Here is a 27,527-nt window from a genome sequence, read left to right as displayed (position 1 = left end):
GCACCAAACCGACGTCACTGGTACCTTCAGCCTCTTCACTGCTCAGCTATTGCACAATAAGGTGGAAGTACTTTGGAGTGAAATGATGAATAGTCAATCCAACAGAAACTAAAGGCTGCTGCACCCAAAGGGAACCACATGCTCCAGCTTTTTCAGATCGGTTTCCCTGATGTTTTACTGAATTGCATTTACATGACGTTTTCCACCCCTATAATGTGAATGGAGAAGTGTTATACAGCAGTGAGTTTATTATAGTGTCTTCCTTTTCTCATTTTACTTTCACATTCATTTGGAGATTTTTTTTTTTTTTGTATTTCAGTGGAAGTGCGTGTCACCAAGCCTTGTTTTTATAAAGGCCATTACAGAGATGCCTTTAGTAGAAGACTGGAGTTCTTTGATGGTAAGACCTTGGCTGTGAATGAATGAGATGCATTCGGAAAGAACTGGCACGGGTCCTTCAGGAATAAACCATGGGATGTGATGTGTGTGGGTGTTAAAAAAAAATTAGAGAGAAAAAAGCAGACAAAATGAGAGAAGACATGAGGAAGACATTAAAAAAGGAAGAGAGAGAGCTTCATCTGTAGCAGTCTGTGAGTGAGTTTCCACAGGGTTAAAGGCTGTCGAAAGCACATTTTCCACCTCGGCCAGACAATAGAGTGCAGCGGTTACTAGAACAGAGCTCTCTGTTGTCCTCCAGTCCTTTCTGCCTTAATGGCACTTTAGCTGCTGAGGGCCAACAGCTTCTGTAGAAACACAAAACAACATACAGTTATAAATATCAGCTGACATTTTGAACACAGCAACTCTGATTTCAGGAAACAGAAAAACAAAAAACAGACCAAAGGACAGTACGTTGAAGTTGCATTGTAATTGCATTTATTTCTTCAATAGATATTCACATTCATAGCAGTTTCACTACAGCAAAGAAACTATTTCAACTCTACAGTCATGAAAGAAATAAATCACAAAGTGAAATCAAGGACAACAAAGGAAAATATATCATAGAATAAAAATAAGGGGAAAATAAGCATTTGTTCATAAAATAAAGTAAAATGATGCATTGCAATGGGCCTTCAATAAAATAAATCATAAGTCTTTTGTGGAAAACAAACCCAGCTTTTCCCACATTGACAGGCGAAAATAACATTTTGGGCTGCTTTTTTTTAGAATAGAAGAATAACCCTTTTATGAAAAAAAAAATATACATAAAGGTTTGTAACACTTCAAGAGTAATTCATGCCTTTTAAAGAAGAAAGCTGGTTCTCTCTCACTGATGCATCACTTCTTGTGTTTAAACCACCAACATCAAAACAAAACTGTCTTTAAAGAGTAACTTCAGTTTTCTCTCTAAAAGAAAGAAATGGAACGAGTAAAGGAGCAAATACTTTAAAGAATACAGTACACAACAATCCCTTGTTTTAAACACTATAGCTACTAGTGTTTACGAGAGATTGACTGGCCTTACTCTGGGTACAGAAAAGTGCAGCACACAGAAAGTTCAGATTAATATTACAAAGAAAAGTTGGCATTGTTTTACACACTTCCCACAAGCTCATACTGATGTTGGTGGACTATCAGTCGTAGTAACGAAAACACCTGGCTGTGTGGTGTGCACTTTTCCACCTTTGTAGATTTACTTCAATTTAAACCTACTTGTCATGCATGAGTAAAGATACACAAACGTTACAGCTCTATGTTTCGAATGTCAACCGCTGCATGATAATGAGCTCACAACCAGCAAAGGTTTCAAATCCGCAACTACAAGAAACGAACGGTAGAGAGAAAACTTTAAAATTAAAAAAAAGTGCCAACTTATTCAGAAGACTAAGTGAAACCACGGGCCTCTCTACTACAACAGCCACTGGTTCCAGCTCATTACTCATAACAGTGCAAGCCAGACCGCACTGGCCTCCCACAGCTCTCTCAGGTCCCTTTTGTTTGCACACACAAAGCTCAGAACAACAGGGCTGTTGACAGGCTGAGGTAAAATGATGCGCCTGCTGGCCTGCCATCTGTGGGGGACAGGATGGTAGCTAACAAGCCAGATGGAAGGGGAGTCTTCCCCTGTGTGTCATATTTCACCTCCTCACCTAATTCCAGCTACTGTAACACTCGACAATAACCTCCTTCCTAAGTGGAAGTCCAAAAGCACTCCAGCACTGACGAGGGGGACCTCTCTCTCCTGCAAAACAAAAGTGTGTTTGATACATGAGAAGGCTCTAACGTTCGCTGTGGAGGTTCCACTCAACAAAAAGAGTTCAAGCTTTCAGGTTTGGTTATCTGTCAAGTCAAATAAAAGGAGAAATGATGGAAGAGTGAATATTAGAATGAAGTCCTTCAGATAGGCATCATAACAGGCAGCTTTCTGACTCAATATGGTATTTGAGTTTGTTTGCTGCTTTACAGCCTATCACTCACACAACAGCAACTTCAGTTTCCAAAGTCATGGAGATTTTCCAGAGTGTGGGTTGGCCAACAAAAATAATCTCAAAACTACTTCAGAGTAAAGCCTGTGTCTTGGCACGTAGCCATTAGGACATAAGAACAAAAGTCAGGAGCCTTTATGTGGCAGAGGACAGAAAGTAGTGCCAACATAAATTGCCCACATTGCCCAAAGGATGAGTAAGACTGCTCGACTCAATCTCGTCATTCCCTCATTGTTTGACTTGAGGCTGCATACTGGAGTCAATCATGTTGACCAGCGTCTTTCCTCCATTAAACCCTCATTTAAGACAGAATAAGCAAACAAATGCATATCTGCCAGCAAGTCCCTATGGGTGTCTTTCAGCGCTTATATTAATAGTTGACAGAACATGCTCTGCTGGTGAGGTGGATGAAATGAGAAGAGAGGAGGAAGTGGTTCTCAAAGTGGTGTCCTTGAGGGAGTTCCAGGGGGGTCCCCAGCAAAAAAGGAGAATAATTTGTTTCCACTACAATTCCATCCATAAGTAGCACAATGACAGAATGTATGACTATTTTGGTCATGGGTTTCATACACTTGCTGTAATAAAACATCTAAAAGCAAAAATCTTATCAGATGGGGGTCTGTGGTCTAATTTGTGTCAGTTTAGGGGTCCTTTATGTGGAAAAGTTTGAGAACCACTGTGCTAAGAGTACTGCCAAGTAGGAAACAAATGCTGGGAGGATAAATTAAAAAGATGGAACGGAAGACGAGTGGTCACACAGACAGACTGATGAAACACTTTGGACTGACAAAGCAGAAATATCATGCTGACAAGCATGCTGACAGGCCGAAAGGAGATTGAGGAACTTTCTGGCAAAGCAGTAGTCAGGAATAGCTGCTCGGGTTGAGGAATGTCTTACCCAGTCAAACTAAGACTGTGCACTGTTGTTGATGTAACTTATTTAAAAAAAACAAAAAAACCTTGATGAGTGTCAACACCACGGTCTGCCTGCAGATCTTTCATGGTGGCTGAAGTGATGCATAAACACATTTTGGTGTATGTGGGGTTTTTTTTGTGCGTATGTGGGTGTGTTACCGACAGCTCCAGGGGTCACTGAACCCATAACATGGGTCTGTCTCTTTTCCATGCCCATTTGTTTTATATACAGCACTATATGTCATGTTTTGGTGCGCTTGGACTGAACCATTAAACATCTGTCAATATAACGAAACCTGTCCCTTTTTGTGTTTGTTAATTTTATGTAGGTTGTTAATACTTTGTGACTGCGAGTGTGATTGCAAACTGATTTTCTTTGCAGTGTACAAACTGTTAGTGGTATTAATCATAAAGCCAGTGACTTATAAGGGTACGGTCAAGAGGAGGCATGTCCAGCAATGGAAATACTCGCTATTATGGTAAAATCAAACATGAAAATATATAGCCCCAAGTTTGAATGAACCCAATTGAATACTAACTTCATCCTTAATCAAAAACACTGGGGTATTGATGATGGGTATAACAGGTTTAAGAGCTTTGTGAGAACTGTGAGATGTCCAGTAATGTGTCTACTACATATAAACTATGATGGTTCACAGCATTTCCTGGCCTTGAGTTGGTTCTGACTCATCACAGGTAGACACAGACGTTCACTCACTCCCTCATACAGCAAAGACAGAGACTATACACACACTCTCATGCATGCACACATACTCAAAAACATGCATATATGTAGACATCTGAAGAGAGAGTTACAGCATACTTCTTAAATATTCAATAAGACACTTCATTCTAACGTTACAAATATAAAGGTTTGCTGGATTGCAAAACAAATGAAAGGTAGGTGGGGGGGGGGGGGGGGGTAGTGCGATAGATGAAAGACAAAATATCAGGCAACCTGTCAGGGATTAGCTGCGGTGGATTTTGCAGGATTAACGCTGATGAAGTGTCCTATGAAAGGGAATTATTGGCTATAATGGGATAACTGTTCCCTCACATGAAAAGCCAGATCCCTTGTCTCTGAATTTTTTTTGGGCACAATCCGGTCAGACTGACCTGGGACAATGTGTATGTTTAATAAACAAAAAATTCCAGAGTAGGAAAAAAGTGTTGCACATGCTGGCTGCATACGTATTTCTCGTTTCACCTTGCCTTTTTCACGATTGTTGATCTTGAAGAGGGCTGAAACATTCTCTGAATAAAAGAGAAATGCATATTGAGCCAGAGTGTGCAACACTTTTTTCCTACCCTCAAGTCTACCTCCAGTGATCAGCACCTTACTACAACTCTTGGTGTGCGTTACTGTTCCATTATAAACAAAAGATTCCAGCCCGTTACATTAGCCCTTTTCTTTTCAATCATCATAACATGGTCCAAGGCCAATGACAGCATGGGCTGGCTGATCTAGTCCAGCATTAAGAACCCCGTGAACTTTTCCTAATAACTCAACCAGCAGGAGCTGTAGCTGTCAGGTGTGTGTGCGTGTTGACATTTGCACCATCGTTTCTGGAAAAACTGCTGGCAGTTAAAACTCTGTAAAATGCCTGAAGGACCAAAAAGGAGTAGCAGGTGCACAGTACAGCATGTTATTATATGTACAGATGTGTGCTGTGACTGCAATGTCCGCTGTGTTCTCTCTGGGACAACAGGACAGTCAACAAATCTCAGCAGGAAGAATAATCTACCTTCCACAAACAACCTCCACCTCCTCTAACGTAGTAAAGCTTCGATACACAGACGTTACTGCAGTCACGCCACTTTCCCTCCCTGACTTTTCACATCGTTGCCTTATTTTTTTGTTTCTGTCTCCCTGTCTTTCTTTCTCTGCCCATCTAGTTGTTCAAGGACATCCTAATACAAAAAAAAAAAGAATGAATCCACAGAGACTGGGTGTGGATTTGTTGAGGATGTAGAATAGCAGAATGGACAAAAACGCTGTGGTTGCTGTGAGTGAAATAGAAGGGACTGCAGATAATAAAACAGGTGTGGATATGCTCCTGACTTTAAAAATAGCACCCTTAATTCACAGGAACACAGGGCAACAGAGTGAAAAGCCAAACATGGGCAAGTCGGTAAAAAAGACAAAAAGAAAAAATCTCTTTTAAACAAGGCAACAAAACAAATGACAAAAATAATAAAGAGTTGTGAAAGCTCACAAAAGTTAAATTGCATTAATGGACCACATGAAGTCGACGTGTGTTAGGAGTCAGTGTGGTGACTGTGTGTGATGGGACTGTGCGGAAAGCGAGGTAAGAGTGTTAATCAAACACACTTGAATGCACACACAATCGCTCTTCCACACACACTCCTTGAAGGTCCCCAGTGACATGCTCCCCTTAAATTAAAACATAACAGTTAAAAGTAAAGTAATACTCTATATAGCAGGTTAATATTACAACACTTGTCTCCATGGTAACTAGGTTAAGAGACAGCGGTTCTAGGGATCAGAAGAGGCAGGTAGGACTGTTGTCGGGAGAGGCTGAGGATAATACTATCATGTCTTCATGGTAAGAAGACAGGTGTGAGACTACCATACTAGTGGGGTAGTAGGGTATTAGCCACGTGAAGGCTGTGGTGGACCAGTCGCCATGATAACAACGGTGTGGGGGCACCACACTGAAATGAAGGCTGAGGGTTGGGGATCTGGCAGTGAGATATGTCCATGATCGCTCAGGGCCGAAGGGGGAACGGCTGCCACCTTCCCAGCCTCGTTGCTGTGGAGACCGCGGTTCCTCATGTTCTCTTTCTGGCCACCTCCACGTCTTGACACTCGACGGCCGACAGCGCTATCAGCATCTGTGCGGCGTAGTAGGTGGCCATGATGATGGCGCGCGAATGGGGCACGGGGAAGCAGAACTTATTGACGGCGATGGTGAGGTCGGAGACCATGAAGAGCACAGCGCCCAGGCAAGCTGACAGCTTGGTCCAGGTCCACAGGTCATTGGTCAGCTGCAGGCCCGCAATGGCCCTCCAGCCCATGAAGCCGATCAGAGCGATGTAGACGGCCACCAGGTAGGTGAAGGGGCCGGACAGGTAGGGGTACAGCAGCATGTAGCTCAGACTGGACACAGCAGTGATCACCAGGCCAGCACGCATGTTAATGGGCTTCATCCCAAAGGCGGACGAGTAGAGGATGTGGGTGATGGCAAACATCAGAAGGCCTGCGGGATAGTGGATAAATGATTTGTAAAGTTCAGATATTATCCAACAAAACAGTATCTATCCATCCAATTTAACATAAAATCTCATGTGAAAATCATCATGATACCCGACGAAGAGATAAGCAGCTCATTTACTTCCATTTATGGGATAATTCATATTTCTTACAACTTACTGTTGGTTTTATATTTGTTGTTTTGGCCATTGTTTCAATTGGTTATGATACCTTTATACTCACCAAAGTCATTTCTGAGATCTGGGATATTGCAACAACAGCAACAAGTCACAACAAGCCCAACAGGGCAAAAAACATGAGTAGTCAGAAGATCAAATAACTTGAAAACAAGCCAACGGTTTAGTCAGGTTTGCTACCTTGCTAATTAAGTGTTGAAGCTAAAACCGAAATTGAGACTCCAAAAAGGCAATAATGATCCCTTACTTCACAGGAAAAGTATTACAGTAAGCATGGAAGGTCAAAGTTGAACCAGGATAATAAATTTGCTGTTCCCCTTTCTGTAGTTCACCAAATACATTTGGCTAATCTGGGAGTTTGATCAAAAAGTGTTGTAAGATCACCTGACCGCACCTGTTTTTTCCTCCATTTTATCTCTTTTTAGTGATGTTGCTGCATTCCCAGACACTCTTGAGCTATTACCAATACCAATGATGGCCAAAACTCCAACAATAAAACATGTTACAATAAACTGAATTGTCCTCTCAGAGGTAAAATCCATATGAAAGAGGATAGAGCTGTAGATGTGACAATCAGTGAATAATTCTCCTCACCATGGACGAAGTAGCCCTGTTCTTGCCAGATGAGAAAGGCATCGCCAAGAGCAGAAAAGATGAGGCCGGCCAAGATTTTGCGGGCACTGGAGTGAGCACCGAGGAAGCTGAAGCCATGGGCCAGTAGGAACACCCAGAGGCAGAAGATGGGCAGACATTTGATCAGTGCGCTAAACCAGGATGGGCTCGAGGTGGGCAGCCACAGGACAAAGTATACACAGGTTGCCTTGAAGAATGGCACCAGCTTGGGGCCTTCGCTCTTGACCTGGAAAGAAGATGAAATATTTACATTATTAATAGAGTTATGGATGGTTGCCCTTACATGAGGTGAGTCAGAATGACATGATACCATTGTCACCATGTCTTAAACTAGATTTATTAAAAAGGCTATTATCTCAAAGCAGAGTCCATGAAATATATCACAGGGAGCAATAATCTCAAAGCACTTGAAAGTAAAGTACTTCTCCTTATTTGGGAGAGTGGATGAGTGAGGACTGGAACAACCTTTGGCCTCCTCTGGGTTGTCACTGGTTTACATCACTATGTCAGACATGCACGTGTTTTGCGGCTGAAGCGAAACTCAGCAGAAACAGCGAGCAGAAGGGGAAATGCAAAAAGCTCACACGCTATTCCTTTGACTCCACATAACCTTTTCTTTTCTTTTTGTTTGGCTCACTTTCTATCTTGCTTTTCTCCTCTCCTCATCTACACTTCACCTTCTTCTCTGCATCTCATGTTCTTGAGAATTGTGTCACATATTCAGGTCTCCCATTTCTTCCTCCCGACTGTGTCGCTGGTCATATCTCTTTCTGTCCAAACAGATGAGGCCCAACAGGGTCGAGGAAAAACAGAGCTAGAAAGAGGTTTCACAACACCTCTGTAACATCTACCCACCTGTGGTTCTGAGAATCAAAGGGCTCAGAGAATCAGTGGGGGAGGAGAGAGTTTGGTGGGGAATGAAGTGAGTGAGGGTTCACTAGAGCTGAGATCAGTGGAGGAGAGATGAGGAAGATCAGAGTGAGACATGGAGGGGAGGAAGACAAAGGGGTCGTAGTGCAGCAGGGAAAAGGTTGAGAGAGAGAGCTGGGCAAGTGCTGTTATTCCATGTCCCAAATGATTGTTTTCCAGAGGCCATTTTGCCATCTCTCTCCACAAACATTCTGTGGAAACATAAAGTGATGCAAATGAAAGCGTTGCTCCGATTGCACTGTTCACGAAAGAATAAGTAAGTAGGGCAGAGGGAGAGAAGCAGGAAGAAGTGAAGCTTTAGAGGAGGGGGAGTGAGTGAGATGGGGTTACTGGCATTCAAATGACAGCTGGATTTAGGAGTGGGTAAGTGAGGAGAGAGAGAGAAGAGAGGTGAGAAAAGAATGAGGGGTCACTCCAGTTCATACAGTTTACACTCCTTAGAGGAAGGGAAGAAGGGGAGGTCCCTTTATTGCACAACTACTCAATAAAACAGCGGACCACATTACAGTACAGCATCAAGCACAATGTTTCAGTGACCTCACACCTACTCTGATGTACTTGATTTGACCATCACAGCAGGAAAAACAATAGGGATGTGACACGCAAGACCAGTCATGAGAACATTCGGACACAAACACAGACATCCAAACACAAGCCTGCCAGGTGTTATCTACTGTGATATATGCCTCCAATTACAAATCATAGACTGACCAAAAGCACTACTTTACTAGAAGCTAATTCATATTTATTTGTCTCAAGCAGGCTAGACTACAGTTATATACTAAAAGTCAATGTATTCAAAATTCTTCTGCTAAGGCTCCTGACCAAAACTAAAAAGTGAGAGCATATTACTCCAGTTTTAGCTGAACTACACTGGCTCTCTGTATCATTTAGCTGTGATTATATGTAAAGTTCTAAGCGAACTGGCCAAGATTGCAGCCACCCTGTTGTTTTATGTGCCTTCGCATTCATGCAGATCCTCTACTGTTGCTTTGGAAAATGTTCAGAACCACAGTCCCGAGAAAATTGGACATTTCAGATTCAGCAATGCTCCCAAACTGTGGAATACTATGCAAGTATATCAGATGGCTTTCAACTAGTCCCTTAACTTGCTATGTTTTCCTGTTTCTGTAGCTGTAATTAGTATTTTATTTCATGACTATTACTGGTGTTATTCCATACTTGCTTATTTTTCAGTGTACTTATCTTTGTTTACTTTGAACTACTTTAGATTCTTCATGTAAAGGGCCACATGTAACCCAGCTTTATTATTATGGGCTTCACTGTTTGATAACTGCAACAATGGCTCTCTTTTCCTGTGTTTGTGTATGTGTGTGAATTTCATTTTCTCATTGATCTTATACAAGTGTGAGCTGCTTACCAAATGGGCAAAAAAGAAGAATAACAGGTTTGCCACTATCACGAGAGCCTGGCATCTGATCTGACAAGATTGAGATAAGTGTCAAAATAAGCTGGTATACTGTATCTATGCTGACTTGTGCTGAAGATGAACCTTTTACCCTCTGCTTATGACATTATCAGTCTCTTCCAAGTAGCATGAGAAGGATCTTTCCAGTGAGGCAAAACTCTACCTAGGTATATAATATGAACTAATGCACTCCTCTCTCCATTATGTCCTTTGCCTGTCCTTCATAAAACAAATGGAGACATAACTTAAGATTAAAGATAGTTCAGTGCGTGTAAGTGTATGGGAAGTCTACTGTCCCATTAAGGCAAAATGGGTGCCAAGCAGATAGAGACAACCCTGGCAGCACTCCCAGACTAGCCAATATCAAAACTCTGTTTATCCAGCCATGGGTAGCTACTTATGGTAAACACAGGACACAAGAAAACAACATATTTCTGTGTGACTGTTGGCTTCAAGCACTGTGATTATACTTGCTTTCACTGACATCTGCAAGCAAAGGTCCAATGAAATTTGAGTTAAATAATCCAAGATGACAAATATTTTATTATCTGTGGAAAAAACTCAAATCTGTGTCTGGTAAGGGGTTTGGAGTGTTGGAGTACAGATTACAGGGAGGAGGGTTGGAGGGAGTCAAAGATTCTCATAACCTTTGGTCCTATTCATGCCTTGTTTGAGCCATACTTTGCAGTTTCCCTCTCCATTGTTTTTCATGTAAACTTACTGTATCTACACAATGAGAGCATGGCTGCATTAGTAGAGAAACAAGGCCAAAACAGCTCTGAGTACATGGTAAACACCTAAGCCACAAAATATAGAAAAGGAACGCTTTCAAATCTTCAAAGAAATGTTTATCCGACTGTTTCTTTAGCTGGATTCAAATCTCTAATAAACAGTGTTCAAATTATAAATAGGCCATGTGTCTCAACCTAGTTTAATTACTTTTGTAATATCTGATGTTATTGTTTTTCTCTAACGCATGGCTCCCTATCCAATTAAGCTAAAAATTGTTCCATCATAAAGGCCTAATTGCCTGCTAGAATTCATAAACTGGTCTAAAGTGGGTGTATTGGTTTTATTTCTCCTGTGTCTTGTATCTTGTATCTCTTGTCGGGGTTTTGCGGCACTGTATTGTAATTGTATCGACGGTGAAGTTGCCCTGTGTGACAGTCAGCTGTCGCCAGCATAAAAGAACAGAACATACTGCCTCATTTGGGAGGCAAACGAAATGAATCATTGTGTTATAAGGTGATGGTCTGAATGATCGCATTATAAATAAAGGCTGTTTGCAGAAGTGCCCTGACACAGCTGACTGGCTGTAAACACCTGCTTCACATGCCCCCTGTTAAAGAATAATATAGTTAATGATTGACTGTATTTGCATGGTCACTAACCAACAATAGAGTTTTTTTTGTTGGATTGAATAGCAGGATGGAATGGCTCCCTTTTCCAAAATAGCCTGGTGTCCAGTATCCATCTGCAGCACCCACGAACCAACAAAAGCACTGCAGTGAAGCAGTGAATAACATACAGTCAGGATGACATCTATTCAGCCACTCTGGGTCTTATGTTAGTCGAGTGTCAGGAACAAGATACATGGAAACATATGAAAGACCTGTAAACACTTGTGGTTGGCTGAGGGTAACTGTAACATAAGTATGGCCCTGGCAGGCTACGCTGGCATATGAGTCATGACTGACAATGTTATTTCTATGCAGCATCATACAACTCTGTTTCCTTCCATCTTACAGCTGCCTTAATTCCAGGGGTAGTACACTAGATGTAAGGGTTCTTCAACACCAAGACCTTCTGTAACATTACCTATGCTCTGCTATTTCTAAATGCTTATGTTTTCTTAAGTAAATGAGTCAGTAATACTGAGTGGAGCAATTGTCAGATGTCTCCACAGCCAAAAAGGGACGTGACGCTGCTGTTGTATCTCTAGGCTACAGCAGACACCTGCCAACAGGTTCCCGGTCCACATTAGTCAAGGACAGCATGTGCTGGTGTGAGACTGCATGTGCTCTGAGTGCTTGATTCTACGTCATCTGTAAAGGAGAAAAGTCTCTGAAATGTTGAAACAGTCTGCTCACCAGATGGCATGGAGCGTGGCAGTGTTTATCAAAATCTCATTTAGAGTCAGAAATAAAAAGAAAGTCTTTACATAGTTGTTTTTTTTCCAGAAGTAGACTTATAAAAACTAAAATTCAAGGACATTGATTTTTGTTTACAGTGGATGTGAAGCTTTAATGAAATTTAAAAAATCCTTGACACTGCTTGCCTACTTTATTCTTTAACACTATGTTGGTTGTCCTCATATCTATATTGTCCAATAGTATCTTTATCTCTGACAGCACATGCCTCTACATTTCCCTTTCACTGTCATCCTGGAGCCACGGCTTAGAATAAGTTAGTCTCTTAATAAAGACCCAAGAAACTGCACAGCATCATCATCATCATCGTCATCATCATCATCACTACGGCAACTAGTCTGTATTGCAAGCATTCCTCCACACAAGCTCCTCTCACAGCAGTCACACAGGTTGCACATCAGAGTTTACTGTGGCTACGTTACTGTACACCATCCTTCATGGCCCCTGCAAAAGGGGTAAAATTTCATAGCATCAAAAGTAAGAGCAGTGGTTCCCGACCTTTTTGGCCTGTGACCCCTTAAAATAAAGCAAAGTCTACCTGGGACCCCTTGTCACATGTTGCGTTGTCTATCAGTTAAGTTACCAATGATTGTCTTGATTCATTGGTTAGTCGTTTTGTTCACAAGATGTCAGAAAATAGTGAAAAATGTCTGTTTAAGTTCCCCGCAGTCCAAAGTTACATCATCAAATGTCTAGTTTTGTCTGACTAACAGTCCAAAACCCAAAAATATTCAATTTATCACCATGTTTGACAAAGAAAAGCAATAAATCATCACATTTGAGAAGTTGAAACCAGCTGATGTTTTTCATTTCTGCTTAAAAAAATGACTAAAACGATTATTTAGAGGCTTAAGGAAGTAAAATACAGTAATTCACAAGAAATAAAGCAAAAAATAGGAGAAAGCTCGAAATATATCACAATTTTGTACCCAAAATATGTTTTTTTTTTCTGTATCCTATCCTGTCCTATCATCTCACGACCCCTTTGATTAATCCAGCGACCCCTTGTGGGGGTCCCGATCCCCAGGTTGGGAACCAGTGAGGATGCTGAGGCCAAGTTAAATGGTTCATGCAGCTGTCACGTTTCTGTTAAAATTGTCAGTTTCCTTCAGTGGAACTTGAGTCGATTATAGCGCAAATAGGCAGGCTAAACAATAGAGTCTATGTAAAGTCAAAGCTACAGCAAAGGAGATGAAAAGAAAGACTGCGCATGCGTTACTAGAGGGGTACAGGGAAGAAAAAAACACACAAAAAAAGGTCGTCACATGACAGGTTTTCTTTTAGTCAGAGGCTGCCTTTGGAAATGTGTGGAAACATCTCTCTGTGTTGTGGAAAACCGATAATGGCAGAGCGTGAACAGTCGCTGCTATAACGCGCAATGATAAGAAAACCTACTGAGCAGAAAAGTTCCCACACATACAGATGCATAGTTTCAAAATAACGAGCCAATAAGACACTGTCAACAGCGTGGGTGCCCAAGGGCTCCTTTAAAACATGTTAAATGTCGCTAACAGACATTCCTGTTTACTGGTAATTACATTATCGCCTAAAGGGCTTATGACTATGCTATGCTATGAATAATTACGCAGCTAAAGAAAACGTTAAACGCTGAATTAGTAACTCGAAGCTTTCGATAATGACCATTAAACGATAGAAGCATTCATAATGAGGATGGAGCGTGTTGTTTTAGGAAACCATTTAGCTAAACTAGCAACCATTGTTAGTCCTGTTTCATGCAGGAAAATGTCAACGCTGGTTTGGCGCTGATACTCACCACGGTAACCGGGGAAACCATCTCTCCCTCGGTGGTGTTGATGTCAGTGAAAAGGTTTATTCTATCTAAACTCGGTTCGGGTGCTCCTGTTTATATTCTTCTGTGTGAGGGATGCCGATTTGTTTTTGTCTCTCTCTCCGGTGGGCGGGTCGCGACGTCCAGTGGGAGGTGAGGGGCCAACCGTAACGCGCAGGGCTTTAACTGTTGACCAATAGGAGCGGAGAGTGGCACGTAGAGGGCGGGACTTAGACGTTAGGGACGCCCGGATAGGAGGAGCCAGTTTTCTGTTTACATATCAGAGCAGATGGCCTTTATTTACATTTTGTAGACTTGAGCTTGTTGGAAACGTTTGTTTCGAGCATATATTTTATTCTGCACTAACAATCCTGTGTTAATAATACCTCCCTTAGGCGTTCGAAATCGGACAAAAAGGAAAGTGTGCAGATCTTCTGTCTAATTTCTCTATTTTCTATTTTTCCTGTTTAAGAGGTGAATGGGCTTTCCACTCAGCTTGTCTGCATTACCAAACGTTTTCACATCAAGAGACATGGTATTTATTTTATTTAATGTTTATTTGTATAGGGACAAGTAAAAGGCATGAACTTATGTCACATACCACAGCATTGGTATCCTAAGCTAGTTTGCAATGCCCATCCCTAGATAAGCTTTTAAAATACACGAAACTTAACAATAAATTACATATGAAACTACTCAAGACTCAACAATACATATCCGTATGTTTAAGCACAAAACACAAAACTCAACAATGCATATGCATACATTGCAACACGAAACTCAACAACGAAGTACATACAAAGCAATACAAAACACAAACATACCATAAAAGTTTCATAAAACAAGCCCCAGATCATTCATCACTGATCCGTCTTTCAAGAGTACAAAAAAATGACATACATGATATTAAGTGAGAGTATAGACACAATAATCTGGTCCCATGACCGCCATACAGTTTTTCTGTACAATTAGCGTTGAAGAATAATTTAAATTTCAAGTTCAAAATTTATGAAGTCTTTCTTTTTTCTGTGCGTCTCTCCCTTTTAGTTCTTTTGTTATGTCACTGCTACATTTTAAATTAATAAACCAGTGGTTCAAACTGAGAACTTGAATTATATATGTGGGACACTAAAAAGAATACAGATATACAGGATATACAGAGAGAGAGAGAGAGAGAGAGAGAGAGAGAGAGAGAGAGAGAGAGAGAGAGAGAGAGAGAGAGAGAGAGAGAGAGAGAGAGAGAGAGAGAGAGAGAATGAATATAGTTTTTACACACTGGCTGACAAAAACACCATATGACAGATGTATTTTAACAACGTTTTTGTTTCTGTGGCTTGAATCACGGGGGAAAAAAATCAGTAGTGAAAGGTAACTATTTCATTCAAATACTGTACTTATGGTAATTGTGCTTGACTGGAGTATTACATTTTTTATTATACCTCTACTACACTACATTTCAGAAGGAAATATTTTCCTTTTATTCCACTTAATCTGTTCTGAAGCTACAGTTTAGTGTTTAAGTGAAGCTAATGAAATTCGATCATTTTATATTAAAATATCCCTCTGAAAGGGGCCATTCTGAATTTGAATTTGACGAGGAAGGAATTGTAAGAGTTTCTTACAGAGCCCTGGGGACGCCTCATTTCTGGAGTGGTCTAGATTCAGTAAGTGCAGTATCCACAGTGGTAGCGACATCATGTGGCGCAAACACGTCGAAATCAATTTTGGAAGGATCTTGCGTAAGGAAACCAGGGAAATGCCAGTCACACATGAAAATAAAACACGAAATTAACGGGTTGGGTTCATAGACTGTATATAAATATACATGATATAAATCTTTATATACAGTCTATGGTTGGATTCAAGTGAAAGTACTGTGAATAAATCTGAAAGTCACAATTTAAATATGAACACTAATGTGGCTCATGATTTCTCATCATTTTTTAATTATGTGGTCCATGTTTACTTTTACTTAGCCGAGTTGCGCATGATTCGCTAATTATAACCACTTTAAATCTGTTTGGTGTGAACAAATTGCATCAAATGTTATAGGCCTGTTTTCATATGTTAAACACTGTTAAACAAATGAACTTCACGGATTCACTAACCAAACTGTTGATGGATCACCCCTTCAGACTCAACATCGTAATCGCCTGTAATAATACATTTCTATGACAACCTCCTCATCAAACAAGCCCACAGATATACAGACATTAAATGTTAAAACTCCACTGTAGCCAGTTAATTTACACGAGTACTGGATTATTCATGCAGACAAAATCCTTGATCCAAGAGTGACATCAGCATTATGTCGCTTATTAGATATTAGACGGATACAGTTGTTCAACAAAAGGAATTTTCCCTGATAAACTTCTAACAACTTAGTTAATATATTGCTTGGGAATTTGTATTGATCTCTTTGGCGAAATAATATCAACTCCAACCCGAAAATAGCGAACTTGATGAACTCTTTGCTGACTCGTTGTGCTGTCGCAAAGACGGAAGTACGCAATAGTGAATCATCTCACTTCCTCAGTGCTCTCTGGACACTTTGCCTTTTCTGTGTTTCTCGCTCAAGTCTCTACCAACACCCGGCGTTTGTTATGGCTGAGTTTTCGCAGTTTTTATTTCAGTTGGCCTTATTTTAAAGGATGTGACCCTAGTTTGTTGGTTTGTGTTAGTATAAAAGGGAAAGTTCGTCTTTCAGGCTTTCTTGGTAGGCTAGATTTGTTGGCTCAACGCGAGGTTAGCTAACTTCGCTAACGTGTGCTAACGTAAGCTGAAGAAGTAACATTAAAGTCACGTTAACTGTTTAATGTACAGTTTGACTTCCCAGCGGCTGTATTTGACAAAGTGGCTTCTTTATAGCTATCTGTTGCTGGTGGCGTTTTGATATTGGCGTTTTTATAACGCCTAGCTGACTTAACGTGGTTTGTAAGCTAAACGCTCCTGGAGTTTTGCGTGAATCGTCTCAAACAGCCAGCTTACATTACCAGCTGCTAACATGATGGACTTTGATAATATATTGTCAATCGCCTCGCAAAACCAGGGCCTCAGCACTGTGCAGGTAAGTTAAAAGCTATCGCTTACACTCATATTCTCAGGCCAAACAGTAAAAATGGGGATTCGTGGACAACCTTGTGAGCACACAAATGCCAGCTCATCTGTCAGGATCTGATAATGCAGCTAGCTGCTAACGTCCACCGTCGTGACCCTGAATGCAAGGCTCTGGAGACTTTTCCCCAAAAAACTTGCGCATCAATCCACCCCAAAATTTGAGATTTATGCTATTTAAAAATGAAAAATAGCCCCATACATACCATTTTATCTCCTTAAGACCTATGAGTACTGTGAATAGCAAAGTGAATTGAGTAAGTGCTTCATATTAAGTAAATCTATTTTGTAATATGTTCCCCTTTACAGCATAAGAGATACAGTTTACAAGCTGGACCACCCAAAAAGGACCCAAAGTCAAAAGCTGTAAGTTCTGCTGCTGTGCAGGCACTTCTGAAGAAGCAACACATTGAGACCAAACAGAAAGGTAAAAATATTAGTTTTATGTAATTTACTGGAATTTGAAAAATCATACACACTATACACAACATGAAATAATTATTTATTATTTTTTAAAAACATTTCTTTACATTTCTGCAGAATTGCAAATGAAGAAACAGAAGGTGGAACTTCTTGCAAAGAGGGTTGAGTTGAAGTCGGATCGTAAAGCACGAGCCATGGCTTCCAGAACAAAGGACAATTTCAGAGGTTACAATGGTATCCCAATTGTGGAGGGTCCTAAAAAGAGGAGATCAAAACATGAAATGGAGGATAAATCAGCGGATGGGGAAACATTTAGGAATTACTCGATTGACCCAGAGGATGATGAAGATAATTATGAATATGAACAGACAGATTCAGAGCCAGAGCCGGAGCCAGAGCCGCTGAGACCAGGGAAAATCTCACGTTTTAGTGGGAGTAGTAGCAGCAAACCCTCCTCTAAAAAATCCAGTGGACCACCCAAGCCTGCTCCTCCTCCCATGAACTTTGCAGCCTTGCTCAAATTGGCAGAGCAGAAGCAGTTTGAGCCTGTTGAGCTAAAAACCAAGGTCGTGAAAAAGGAAGAAAGGCTCCGCACAGCTGACGAGATAAGGGAACTGGAGATGGAACGCAAGGTTAAGAGACGAGACAAAGACTCAAAGCCAGAAAGAGAAAGAGACCACAAGTCTCAATCTAGCTCTAGTTCAATAAGAAAAAACACTTCAGAGAAGGAGCAGAAGAATTGCAAACCACAAAAGAACTCCTTAGAAAAGCAAAGTCAGCCCAGTGGGACAGGAAAGAAGTCACATCCAACACCAACAAGCGATAAAGGCCACTCTTCTTCTAAGCCCTCTGTTGGTGACAGAGAAAGAGATAGACCCAAGATGTCTCACAGTGATAGAGACAGACACAAGACAAGCTTGTCTGGTTCATCAGGTGCCATAAATAGTAAAGTTCCTTCGAAAGCCACATCTTCTCAGGTTTCAGCCAAACAAGGGGGCCCCAAGCCCTCATCTAGCCACAAATCCAGCACCTCAAGTGACCTTAGCTTCAAAAAAGAAAGCTCATCATCACTTCACAGAAGACCTTCAGGTACTCCTGGGACCAGGCCTCCTGGTACGTCTGTAACAGGTCAAAAATCTCAACATGGGAGCTCCCAACAGACCAGGCCCATCCAGGGTAGCTCAATGAAGCAGGGACCTACAGTCGCAGGCCACAAGTCTGGAAAGGGCCAACCACTAAGGTCAGGAATTAATTCTGCAGTAAAATCAAGTGGTAATTCAGTGATGAGACCTTCATCGAGCGGCCCTCCTAAGTCAGGGAACCAACCTCAGGCAAGGCCTGGAGGAACACCCCAGGCAAAAGCCAGTGGTGTCCCACAGGCCAGGCCTGGTGGAAGTAACCTACAGGGTCACCCTGGAGGTAGAGGAGTCCGACCTCCAGGGATTGGACCTGGCCGACCTGGTAATGGAGGACCAATACCTGGACGACCAACAGGCAGCTTAGGATCAGGACCTGGAAGACCCAAGTGCACTGTGGTGTCAGAGACCATCTCGTCCAAGAATGTTGGTGGACCCAGACCGGGAGTCCCTTCTCGGCCAGGCATGCCACAAAGACCTGGGATGGCACCTAGAGGAGGAATGCCACCCAGGCCTATGAACAGACCACCAGGTAAGGAAGGGAACAAGAATAATGGTTTAATATTACCAAAGAACTTTATTTTTGTTCAGATGTCATTAATAGTAACCTTAAAGGTGGAGTCAGGGATTCTAGAGAAAGATTGTTGATATTTGAACTGAACAAGCTAACAGATACACCCCTCCCTTTAGTGCTCATTCAGAATCCCCCCCCCCCTTCCCCCAGCGGCCAAACTGCCTTCAAACTGCAGAAATTTACTGAACCAAAATAGTTTGCATATCGGCTCCATGAGAAGAAACCAACAGCGTTTTTATTTATTGATTCATTGAATTTATTTCCCCACCCACTGTAGGGTGCGAGGGGAATCTGCAGTGAAACACGTGAGCTCACAGGAAGACTGGGAGCCTGATCAATCAATGTAGATACGGTTAATAAGTTGAAAACACATACGCAGCGGGATATTTGTGTGAATTAAACAGGCCATTTAAACAGCTGCCTGCTCACATTACACTTCGCTGAATGCAGTAGAAACAGACTCAGAGTGTAAAAAAACCACAGGGGTCACCGTGAGACTGTCTTGGATTCGGTGTGGATCGATACATCTAATAAAATGGAAGCATATCTGTTCTGTGAGAAAACACTTTCTATGTGAATTGGCCACAGCCTCTCTCTCTCCAGTTCACCAGCCCTCCCTCACAATTCAACAGGTGCTGGAGATGGACTGAGACATTCATGTCCTCACACTGACAGCCACTCTGATAACTTCCCCCTGTCCTGTGCATGAGCACGAACTGTTGCTGATTGGCTGGAAGAGTGTCGTGTGGTTCAGTCCAAGCCACTTTATTTCCCATTACAGAACCAGTGCTGTGTATGAACACTGGATTTTTTTTTCAGTGCGTGCACAGAACAGACAGCTAAAGGACCATGAGGAGACATTTGCTGAATTTGGCAAAAAGTGTATTGAACGACCTTTCTCCAGAATCACTGACTCCACCTTTAAGTTAGACAACACCTTTCAATACTATATTACAAAATGTTGTCATTTACCAGTAAAATATAGATGAAACTGATATTGTATGACAATGCACTGCAATAGGATAGGAGCTGCATGTCACAACTTGAAAAGAGGCATTTTGATAAAAGCAACTTAGCATATAAGTAAAGTATCTTTCAGCATGTCAAGCATATTGTTGGTGCCGCTGGATATCAAGACTGCACTATTTTGTTTTAGGGGCTGTCTTTATACATATACTCCCATTAAAAAAACAAAAACATCACAGCAGCAAAACATTCTCAAGTCACTTTACTTTATGTAAATTGAATGACTGAATTAATACTGTGTGATATTATTGCAATTTAGACATAAAATAAGAACAAAGTATAGAAGATGTAAAAGGTAAACGACAGAAATTGTCAGTATTAATTCCACTGCTCATACATAGTGCAACAAGCGTTCAATTTTGTATAGTTTTGCAACACATTACAATGAACAGTAGGAAATGATGCATGCAGTTAAGCATATGATATTATAATATAGTCAAATATAATATAACAAACAGCTGTTGACACTTTGCAAACAGCCTGTAACATCACAATCAGTACTACAGGGCAATGGATTTGTTTTCCAAACTGAATGAAGCGTGTCAGCAACACTCTGCAGCCTTTCTCATTATTCCTGGGTCAGAGAACAGTAACCCTTTTAACACATAAACAAAAAGTAATTTCAATGTTATTAACCTTCTAGGATGAAATTGACTTTGTAAACACTAATATGACTGATAGAATAATTCTTGAATCACTAGTTTGCTGGCTTTACCATTCCTTTACTCCACAAACCAGATTATACGTCCTCTTCATAAAGTAGATTAAAACAAATGGAAACAAATACATTTCTGTATCTGTCATCCAGGTACAATGTTACCACCTATCACCTCTGCGTACAAGAGGAAATACGAGGATGAGGAAGATGATTATGACTCAGAGATGGACGATTTTATCGATGATGGAGGTGACGAGCAGGAGGAAATTTCCAAACACATTAAGGAAATCTTCGGTTATGATCGAAACAGGTAAAGGTTGTTTCCTTATATTCTGTCATTTCACTGTATTGTAAACAACGTCTATACAAAAAAAAATGTCATTTGCTCCCAGATACAGGGATGAGAGTGACTATGCACTTAAATTCATGGAGAGCAGCTGGAAAGATATGCAGAAAGAAGAAGCTAGGAGGTAAGTTGGAAATAAACTTCAGTCATTTACTGTTGATCTGTACTTCATGTCCCTTGAGCTGAATATTTTTACTGCTTTAACATAATGTTATCTTCTCTCCCTTGCTACATTAGTCTGAAAATGGCTGTGCAGGAAGATCTGGAGGAGGAGAGAAAAGAGGAAGAGGAGCTGAAAAGACAAATGGCCAAGAGGAAAAGAAGGAACTGAAGCCTTTTTCCTACTGAGATGAACTGTGTTGCCTGAAAGATGGGACAATGGGTCTGCTATCTGAACACATAAAGCCCAGAGACTGTGTCCACCTTGGCCTCTGTTACTTTCTTTCCGCTTCTTTCCCTTTGTCCGGACAAAAACTGAGTGGACTGACACATGACACTGACACAAGAGGAAAAGAGAAGAAGAATTTTAGTGAAAGTCAACCAGAGAAAACTCAAAGATTAAATATGCACAAATCATTCAGGCATTAGGCTGCTAGGATATAATGAAAAGTTCTTTCATTTCCCCCACGTTATATTATTTATTTCCCCCATTGAGTGCAGCGTTTACACTGTCAACAGTCCTAATTTCTGAAAGGAACTGAGCTGTGAAGCGACGTATGAATATGAAGGTGTGATTTTTAGACCAACAATGGCATACAATATCAAGTGTTCATGACAAGCTATTTTTGAGCAGAACTTGCAAACTTTTTCACACAAACTTTGATTGTACAAGTCAATTGAATATGCAGAAAACATTACCACCAGATGTGTTGCGTGTTTCTCTTTAAAAATGATTTGAAAGAAGTGATTGCATTAAGGCTTTTATTTAAATGTCCATGTTATGGATGCTATGTCAGAGTATGACAATCTCAGTAATATATACTTGGATTCTAGAAATCAATGAAAGCAATAAAATATTGTTTTCGTGCCATTTGTTGTGTGGAATACTGTTTAATCTTGTTTTCAAAAGTTGCAAATTTTGGCAGAAACTGTTGACTGTTAATGTGGTTGTGTAAGCATTGATTATGGTTTTTAAAGTCCCCCTTCATTCAAAAATATCTTTTTCTTTTTGTTCCTACAGTTTGATGTTTGAGCTTCACTGTGCAAAATGTTATATGTGCAGAGTTTGACACTAGAAGGCTGCTTTCACATTAATCTACTGAAAGAGGAAAGTTTCTCTGAGCTCATTGAAAATCAGATTTTAAAGAGTAGGCCTAAAAGCAGGATTTGTGACATCACAACTAATTTTTGAAGCCAATTGTGGTTCAGTATTCAACTTATACAAGTGAGATGTAGAGACTTGAAGCCTCCAGTACACATACGGTGAGAATGGACTTTACAGTGAAGGAGGTGACATCTTGCGTCTAGCAGGAAAACTTTTGAAATGAACAAAATTTACATATTTATAGATTATGGAATTTTTAATGAGGTAGGAGTGATGCCTTTTTAAGGATATGAATGTGGAAATTATACTTTTTTGTGGTAAAAATATCAGACACATTATTGAGCCAAGCAGATAATTTGTATGTCTTATATGGGGGGTACTTGAAGAATTTTTGCTTATCTACCAGGATATTGTCGTCGCGTGTGTTTTGTCCCTCTCGCTCTGCCGTACCTCAGTGGGCGGAACCTGCTGACTTCCTTAGCTACTCCAGAAAGTTTGCGGACGTTTGTTTATACTGCTGGAGTTGAAGTTAGTCGTGAAGAGGAACACAATCAGAAGAAACGGTGATTTCTATTTCTTGTACTTACAATAGATGGACCTTCGTTCAGAAAAAGTGCAGCGGATCCTGTCCAAGGTCAGTTATAAATCACATGAACAGTTTTTTGAACTTTCAAACTGATACCAATGGAAATGTTTTAGGTATGAATACCGGCTAGCATAGCAGGTTAACCTCAGTCAGGCTTCAATAACTGGCTGAACCTGCTCTGTTACTCAGCTTGTCCCAGAGAAACGGGGGAAACACGGAAATGTTATCTAACATAAAATGAGGACAAAATGTTCATTGTCATATTTCTCCCGGTTTAATTCAGTCAAACTAAATCTGGCCTCGATTGATGCAGTGAAGGTATAAATCACTGTCTATGGCGGCTTGTTACCCCCGTTTCATTGAATAATGTACAAAATTGTCTAAAAGGTATCATGTGAGAGCTAATGCTTAACGTTTCGGTCATCCTGTCCCTTAATTCCTGCTGTCAAAGTGTCCAGCAGCTAAAAATAGATATGTGCTGTAGCTGGTGAGTCCGCAGTATCTGAAGGTTGTAACGTTACAAAGCAACTCATATGTACAGTATGTGTGATGTGAAGCAGCATATCACACAATTACAAACCTGAATGATCTGCTGAACCCTTCAGTCTACCGGCAATATAACATCATTGAGCCATGATTGTTTACTGCATCTTCACTTTGTTGTCGAGGTTAAAAACTGCATACACAGCCATAAAATAATGAATCAAGAGTCAGAAAGAGATTTTAACAATGATTGAAAATGTGTGGGCTGAAGCTGTTGAATTTTATGCTTTCTCACGTTCACAAAATGCAAAATGTACAGTTCTGACGATGGATCAAAGTTATTGATTAATATACACACGTCTACAGACATTCATATATCACAATCATAGTATTTCCTATGAGTATTTGATGATATGAGTATTTTCTTTACCTCCTGATATTAGTACAAATTCCACGATGTTGCAGTGGAGGAGCTGCAGAAAATCCATCGCATCTACCCTGGAATGAAACCATCCGCAGGCACATACAGTGAGTAATTTTTTTTTTGGAAGGCGTACTTCATCCATCTCTTTTACAGCTTCACATTTATCTCATACACATCACAACTGGATCTTGCTGAGAGGTGATTTGCTTCCATTATGAATTTCAGCGTTCAGTGATGGCACCCAGAAAGATCTCCTGAAATTAATTGGTAACATCCCAGTCCAGTATGAAGGTAAGGTATCCCTCTTGACACTGGAGCTGTACAAAGACTCAGCCTGCTTGAAAGGAACATGTGATTCTTGAGTCATTATTAGGTCATTATTATGTACTGACGGCAGCCACTCTGTCCTACAAGGCCGCTCCTACAACTTCCCCATTCAACTGTGGCTGATGGACTCATTCCCCTTCACCCCTCCAATATGCCTCCTGAGACCAACTCCTGACATGGTCATCAGAGAGGGCAAGCATGTAGACCCCAGAGGACGGATTTACCTGCCAGGGCTGCACAACTGGGATTTTGTAAGGTTTTTCCCTTTTTTGCTACAAGTTGACATTACAAGTAGGTGGTTTTGCGTTGTTCTTATCAGTTTGGCTGCTGTTTCTTTTGCTTTGGAACAGCCCAAGTCATCTGTGGTGGGTCTTCTGACTGAGATGATCAGCAAGTTTGAGGAGGATCCTCCGCTGTCCTCAAAAACCACAGGAGACAACAAAGACCCCCATGAGCTTCTGGCATTTGTCTCCAATATCCAGATCAATGACGGTACGTCACTTGTGCAGCTATGCCGCTGATGATCATTAAATAGAGTGCTATTGTTGGCTTAACTGGTGTCCATTTCAGGTGGAATCAGACATCACGATCAACCGATCAACAAAGTCTCAGTCATCGGGGGAGGAGATTTAGGAATGGCATCAGTGATGAGCATTTTGGCAAAGGTAATCTTATTTAAATTTCATGTCAGAGATTTCAGTTGATACTGAATATTTTAACAAATTTCTCAATCTCTCGTTTTTTTTTAATTTCTCTCTAGTGTAAAGTGGATAAACTTGTTTTCATTGACGTTGCTGAGAGTTCCACCAAGGGAGGAAGCACAGACCTGGAGATTTTCAATCTGCCAAAGGTCGAGGTCTCCAGAGGTGCGTCACTTTCTGCACTGTCGCACAATGTCCGAGAGCTTATTTGCTGAGTCACCACTGATGCTGCATTATGTTTAGGGAGACTGTACATTTAAAACCTGGTCACTGTTTCCCTACCAGCAGCTGTTCTCTAGCTGCCCTTGCACTTTGACCTTTCTACACAGAAAGATAAAAGAAAACAATCAGCTGTCTGTCTTGTTTGCAGCTAGAAACAACAAAGCTTTATTTTTCTATGGTTAACTCTCTCTCCTCTGGTAGATATGTCTGCCTCTGCGGGCTCCAGGGTTGTCGTGGTGACTGCAAACGCGTGGAGCAGTGAGCAGTCGTACGTAAGCGTGGTTCAGACTAACGTCGACTTGTACCGAGGAATCATTCCTAATCTGGCACGTCTCAGCCCCAATGCCGTAATGCTCATCACCTCTCAGCCAGGTCAGTGATGGCGACGCAGAGACACCTGCTTAGGAACTGACAGCTCTGCTCGTTAAACCTTTTACATCGTTAACTTTATTCTCTCTCTGCTTGAATTCCAGTGGACATCATGACCCACGTCGCCTGGAGGCAGAGCGGCCTGCCACCGACACGGGTGATCGGGGCAGGGTGTAACCTGGACTCGGAGCGACTCAGTCACATTCTGGATATTAACCTGAACACACACAAACAAGCCTGGGTCATAGGAGAACTTTCTGACAACAAAGGTGAGCCAGAGAGGACCAATCAATTAAACATTTAGATGGACTCTAATTGTCATGGTGAATGTCTGACTTCCCGTAGACTATTATGGAAAGTCCGTGGCTATTGTTTTCTCAGCTGCTTTTATAGTTTTGTTTGGAATGACGAAACCAGTAATGCTGCTCTACCGGCTAATCTCGTATGCCTTTTCCATGCTCAAGACTTGCAAACACCATGTGTTAATGACGCGTGATTGAGCCTGTCAGTGTTTTTGTCTTGCAGTTGCTGTGATGAGTAATATTGGGCTGAGCTCCAGTGTGCAGGCAGAGATCGCTCCAGGATCCAGCTCTACCAAACCATTGTTAGACAGGTATCAGCATGAATTAGTTAGCGTGAAGGATTTACATTGTGTTATCTGTTGTTTTTTTTTTAAAGAATTTGTAGATGAATCAACTGGATCTGAAATTGTGGAGTTGTTTAGAACTTGAAAAATCACGCAGTAAGGCAGGAAATAATGTTTCACCAATTTACGATCATTTTTGCAATAACATTTAAAAGTTTAAAAGTAAGATGTACATATTTTTCTGATGTACAGTACATTTTTCCATGCTTGCAGAGCGTTTGACATCATGAAGAATCGAGGTCAGCGTTCGTGGTCTGTGGGTTTGTCCATTGCTGACATCACAAACAGTATCCTGACAGATAAGATGAAGACCCACTCTGTCTCCACACTAGCCCAGGTGTGTCTCATTTATTCTCACTATCAGCCCCAGCATTATCATATGTTATATGTTATGTTTCACTACATTCATTTCCCTGCCTATATGAAGTCAGTAGCTTCAGTGCTTTAACTCTGAGGTGTAGTTTTGTTGTTTCTCATCCACAAAGAACACAAAAAAAAGACTTGTTTTGACGTTAAGCTTGCTTGTCTGATATCACATTAACCGGGACTTGTGCCTTTTGAATAGATCACAATCTGTACTTGGTATTTCTCAGGAGGAGAAATACACACTTTTTGATCAGTGGCCTTTGTTTGCTTTAGGGCTGGGGTGGCATAGGTGCAGAGGTGTTCCTCAGCCTGCCGTGCATCCTTGGATCGAATGGGTCCACACGCCTGGCTGGAGTGTCACTGGGACAGGAGGAAGACTCCAAACTGAGGAGCACCGTCACTTCCCTCTCTAACCTCATGAGTCAGCTCAGGATATGAAGGATATGATTGTAACCCCAGTTCCAGTGCAAACAGCTACACCCTCTGGGAGTGGCTGTTGCTGTTGGTGGTAAAACACCATCAGAGGATGGACTGTCCCACTGCGGAAGCTGAATGCAGTTTCAATTCGCTGCTTATACTGGAAGTTTGAAGTTATGGACTAAATTGCTCTCTTGAATGTCTAATTTAACCAAAAGATAAATTTCTCTGTCATCCTTTGATGCTGTGTATTCCTGCGGGTCAAATATTGAAATAACAATGTACGGATTACTTATTTTGTTACATACAAAATGGTACTGTTATATTTTTTGAAATCACTAAAACTCTATACAAAAGCATCTAAATAACAGTGATGCTTTTAGTTTTTACTAACTATATTTTTGTCAATAATAAGTTGAATTTGGCCAGGTGCAATTTTGCCAAAGATGAATTTACAGGTATGTATATATGATGAAGTATGAAGCATGTAGATTTTATGCAGTACAGATGGTGAGTCAGTGGATTCTTCATTGATGAAGTACAGCTCATATACTTTCTTTGCTGACCTAATTGTATATTTCCACATTTAATGTTGGTATCAAAAAGCTCTTTAAATGCCTTAATATTTAAAATGCCTTACTTTTGTTTACTTCATGCAAAAAGCCTTTGGACAGCTGGAACTTAAGTTACGTCCAGTGAGACCACACGATTTTGTGGATTTGTGCAATAAATATCTGAAACATGATGATTGTCTCTGTGGGA

At 41.0% G+C, this 27,527-nt stretch overlaps 3 protein-coding genes across 3 annotated transcripts; 2 read left to right on the top strand and 1 right to left on the bottom strand.

The window, feature by feature from the left end:
* Nucleotides 1-853: 853 nt before the first annotated feature.
* Nucleotides 854-13,826, bottom strand: tmem86a (transmembrane protein 86A). Its single transcript, XM_044357153.1, has 3 exons — nt 13,669-13,826; nt 7,347-7,611; nt 854-6,562 (listed from the first exon to the last, which is right to left on the bottom strand). Exons 1-3 carry the CDS (start codon nt 13,687-13,689, stop codon nt 6,135-6,137), a joined length of 714 nt encoding a protein of 237 aa, XP_044213088.1. The 5' UTR covers nt 13,690-13,826; the 3' UTR covers nt 854-6,134.
* A 2,366-nt stretch (nt 13,827-16,192) lies between these two features.
* Nucleotides 16,193-21,990, top strand: spty2d1 (SPT2 chromatin protein domain containing 1). Its single transcript, XM_044357285.1, has 6 exons — nt 16,193-16,750; nt 17,107-17,224; nt 17,338-18,888; nt 20,765-20,924; nt 21,007-21,084; nt 21,198-21,990. The coding sequence occupies exons 1-6, from the start codon at nt 16,688-16,690 to the stop codon at nt 21,289-21,291; spliced, it is 2,064 nt and encodes a 687-aa protein (XP_044213220.1). The 5' UTR covers nt 16,193-16,687; the 3' UTR covers nt 21,292-21,990.
* A 695-nt stretch (nt 21,991-22,685) lies between these two features.
* On the top strand, nt 22,686-27,510 carry uevld (UEV and lactate/malate dehyrogenase domains). The gene is made up of 12 exons (XM_044356589.1): nt 22,686-22,858; nt 23,737-23,821; nt 23,943-24,008; nt 24,132-24,295; nt 24,395-24,536; nt 24,615-24,709; nt 24,805-24,910; nt 25,169-25,339; nt 25,441-25,605; nt 25,862-25,949; nt 26,196-26,319; nt 26,622-27,510. Exons 1-12 carry the CDS (start codon nt 22,817-22,819, stop codon nt 26,784-26,786), a joined length of 1,413 nt encoding a protein of 470 aa, XP_044212524.1. The 5' UTR covers nt 22,686-22,816; the 3' UTR covers nt 26,787-27,510.
* Nucleotides 27,511-27,527: the final 17 nt, after the last annotated feature.

Source organism: Thunnus albacares, chromosome 7 (assembly GCF_914725855.1).
Source record: "Thunnus albacares chromosome 7, fThuAlb1.1, whole genome shotgun sequence".
In the NCBI taxonomy this organism is placed as follows: Eukaryota; Metazoa; Chordata; class Actinopteri; order Scombriformes; family Scombridae; genus Thunnus; species Thunnus albacares.
Note: the sequence above shows the minus strand (reverse complement) of the source record. Positions and strands in the feature narration are given on the sequence as shown.

Coding starts and splice junctions, on each gene's coding strand:
- tmem86a (XM_044357153.1), bottom strand. CDS start 13,689: ATGGTTTCCCCGGTTACCGTG. Junction 7,612..13,668: donor TGGTTTCCCCGGTTACCGTG/GTGAGTATCAGC, acceptor TCTTCTTTCCAG/GTCAAGAGCGAAGGCCCCAA. Junction 6,563..7,346: donor ACAGGGCTACTTCGTCCATG/GTGAGGAGAATT, acceptor ACTATCCCGCAG/GCCTTCTGATGTTTGCCATC.
- uevld (XM_044356589.1), top strand. CDS start 22,817: ATGGACCTTCGTTCAGAAAAAGTGCAGCGGATCCTGTCCAAG. Junction 22,859..23,736: donor TGCAGCGGATCCTGTCCAAG/GTCAGTTATAAA, acceptor TCCTGATATTAG/TACAAATTCCACGATGTTGC. Junction 23,822..23,942: donor ACCATCCGCAGGCACATACA/GTGAGTAATTTT, acceptor TATGAATTTCAG/CGTTCAGTGATGGCACCCAG.
- spty2d1 (XM_044357285.1), top strand. CDS start 16,688: ATGATGGACTTTGATAATATATTGTCAATCGCCTCGCAAAACCAGGGC. Junction 16,751..17,106: donor AGGGCCTCAGCACTGTGCAG/GTAAGTTAAAAG, acceptor TCCCCTTTACAG/CATAAGAGATACAGTTTACA. Junction 17,225..17,337: donor CATTGAGACCAAACAGAAAG/GTAAAAATATTA, acceptor ACATTTCTGCAG/AATTGCAAATGAAGAAACAG.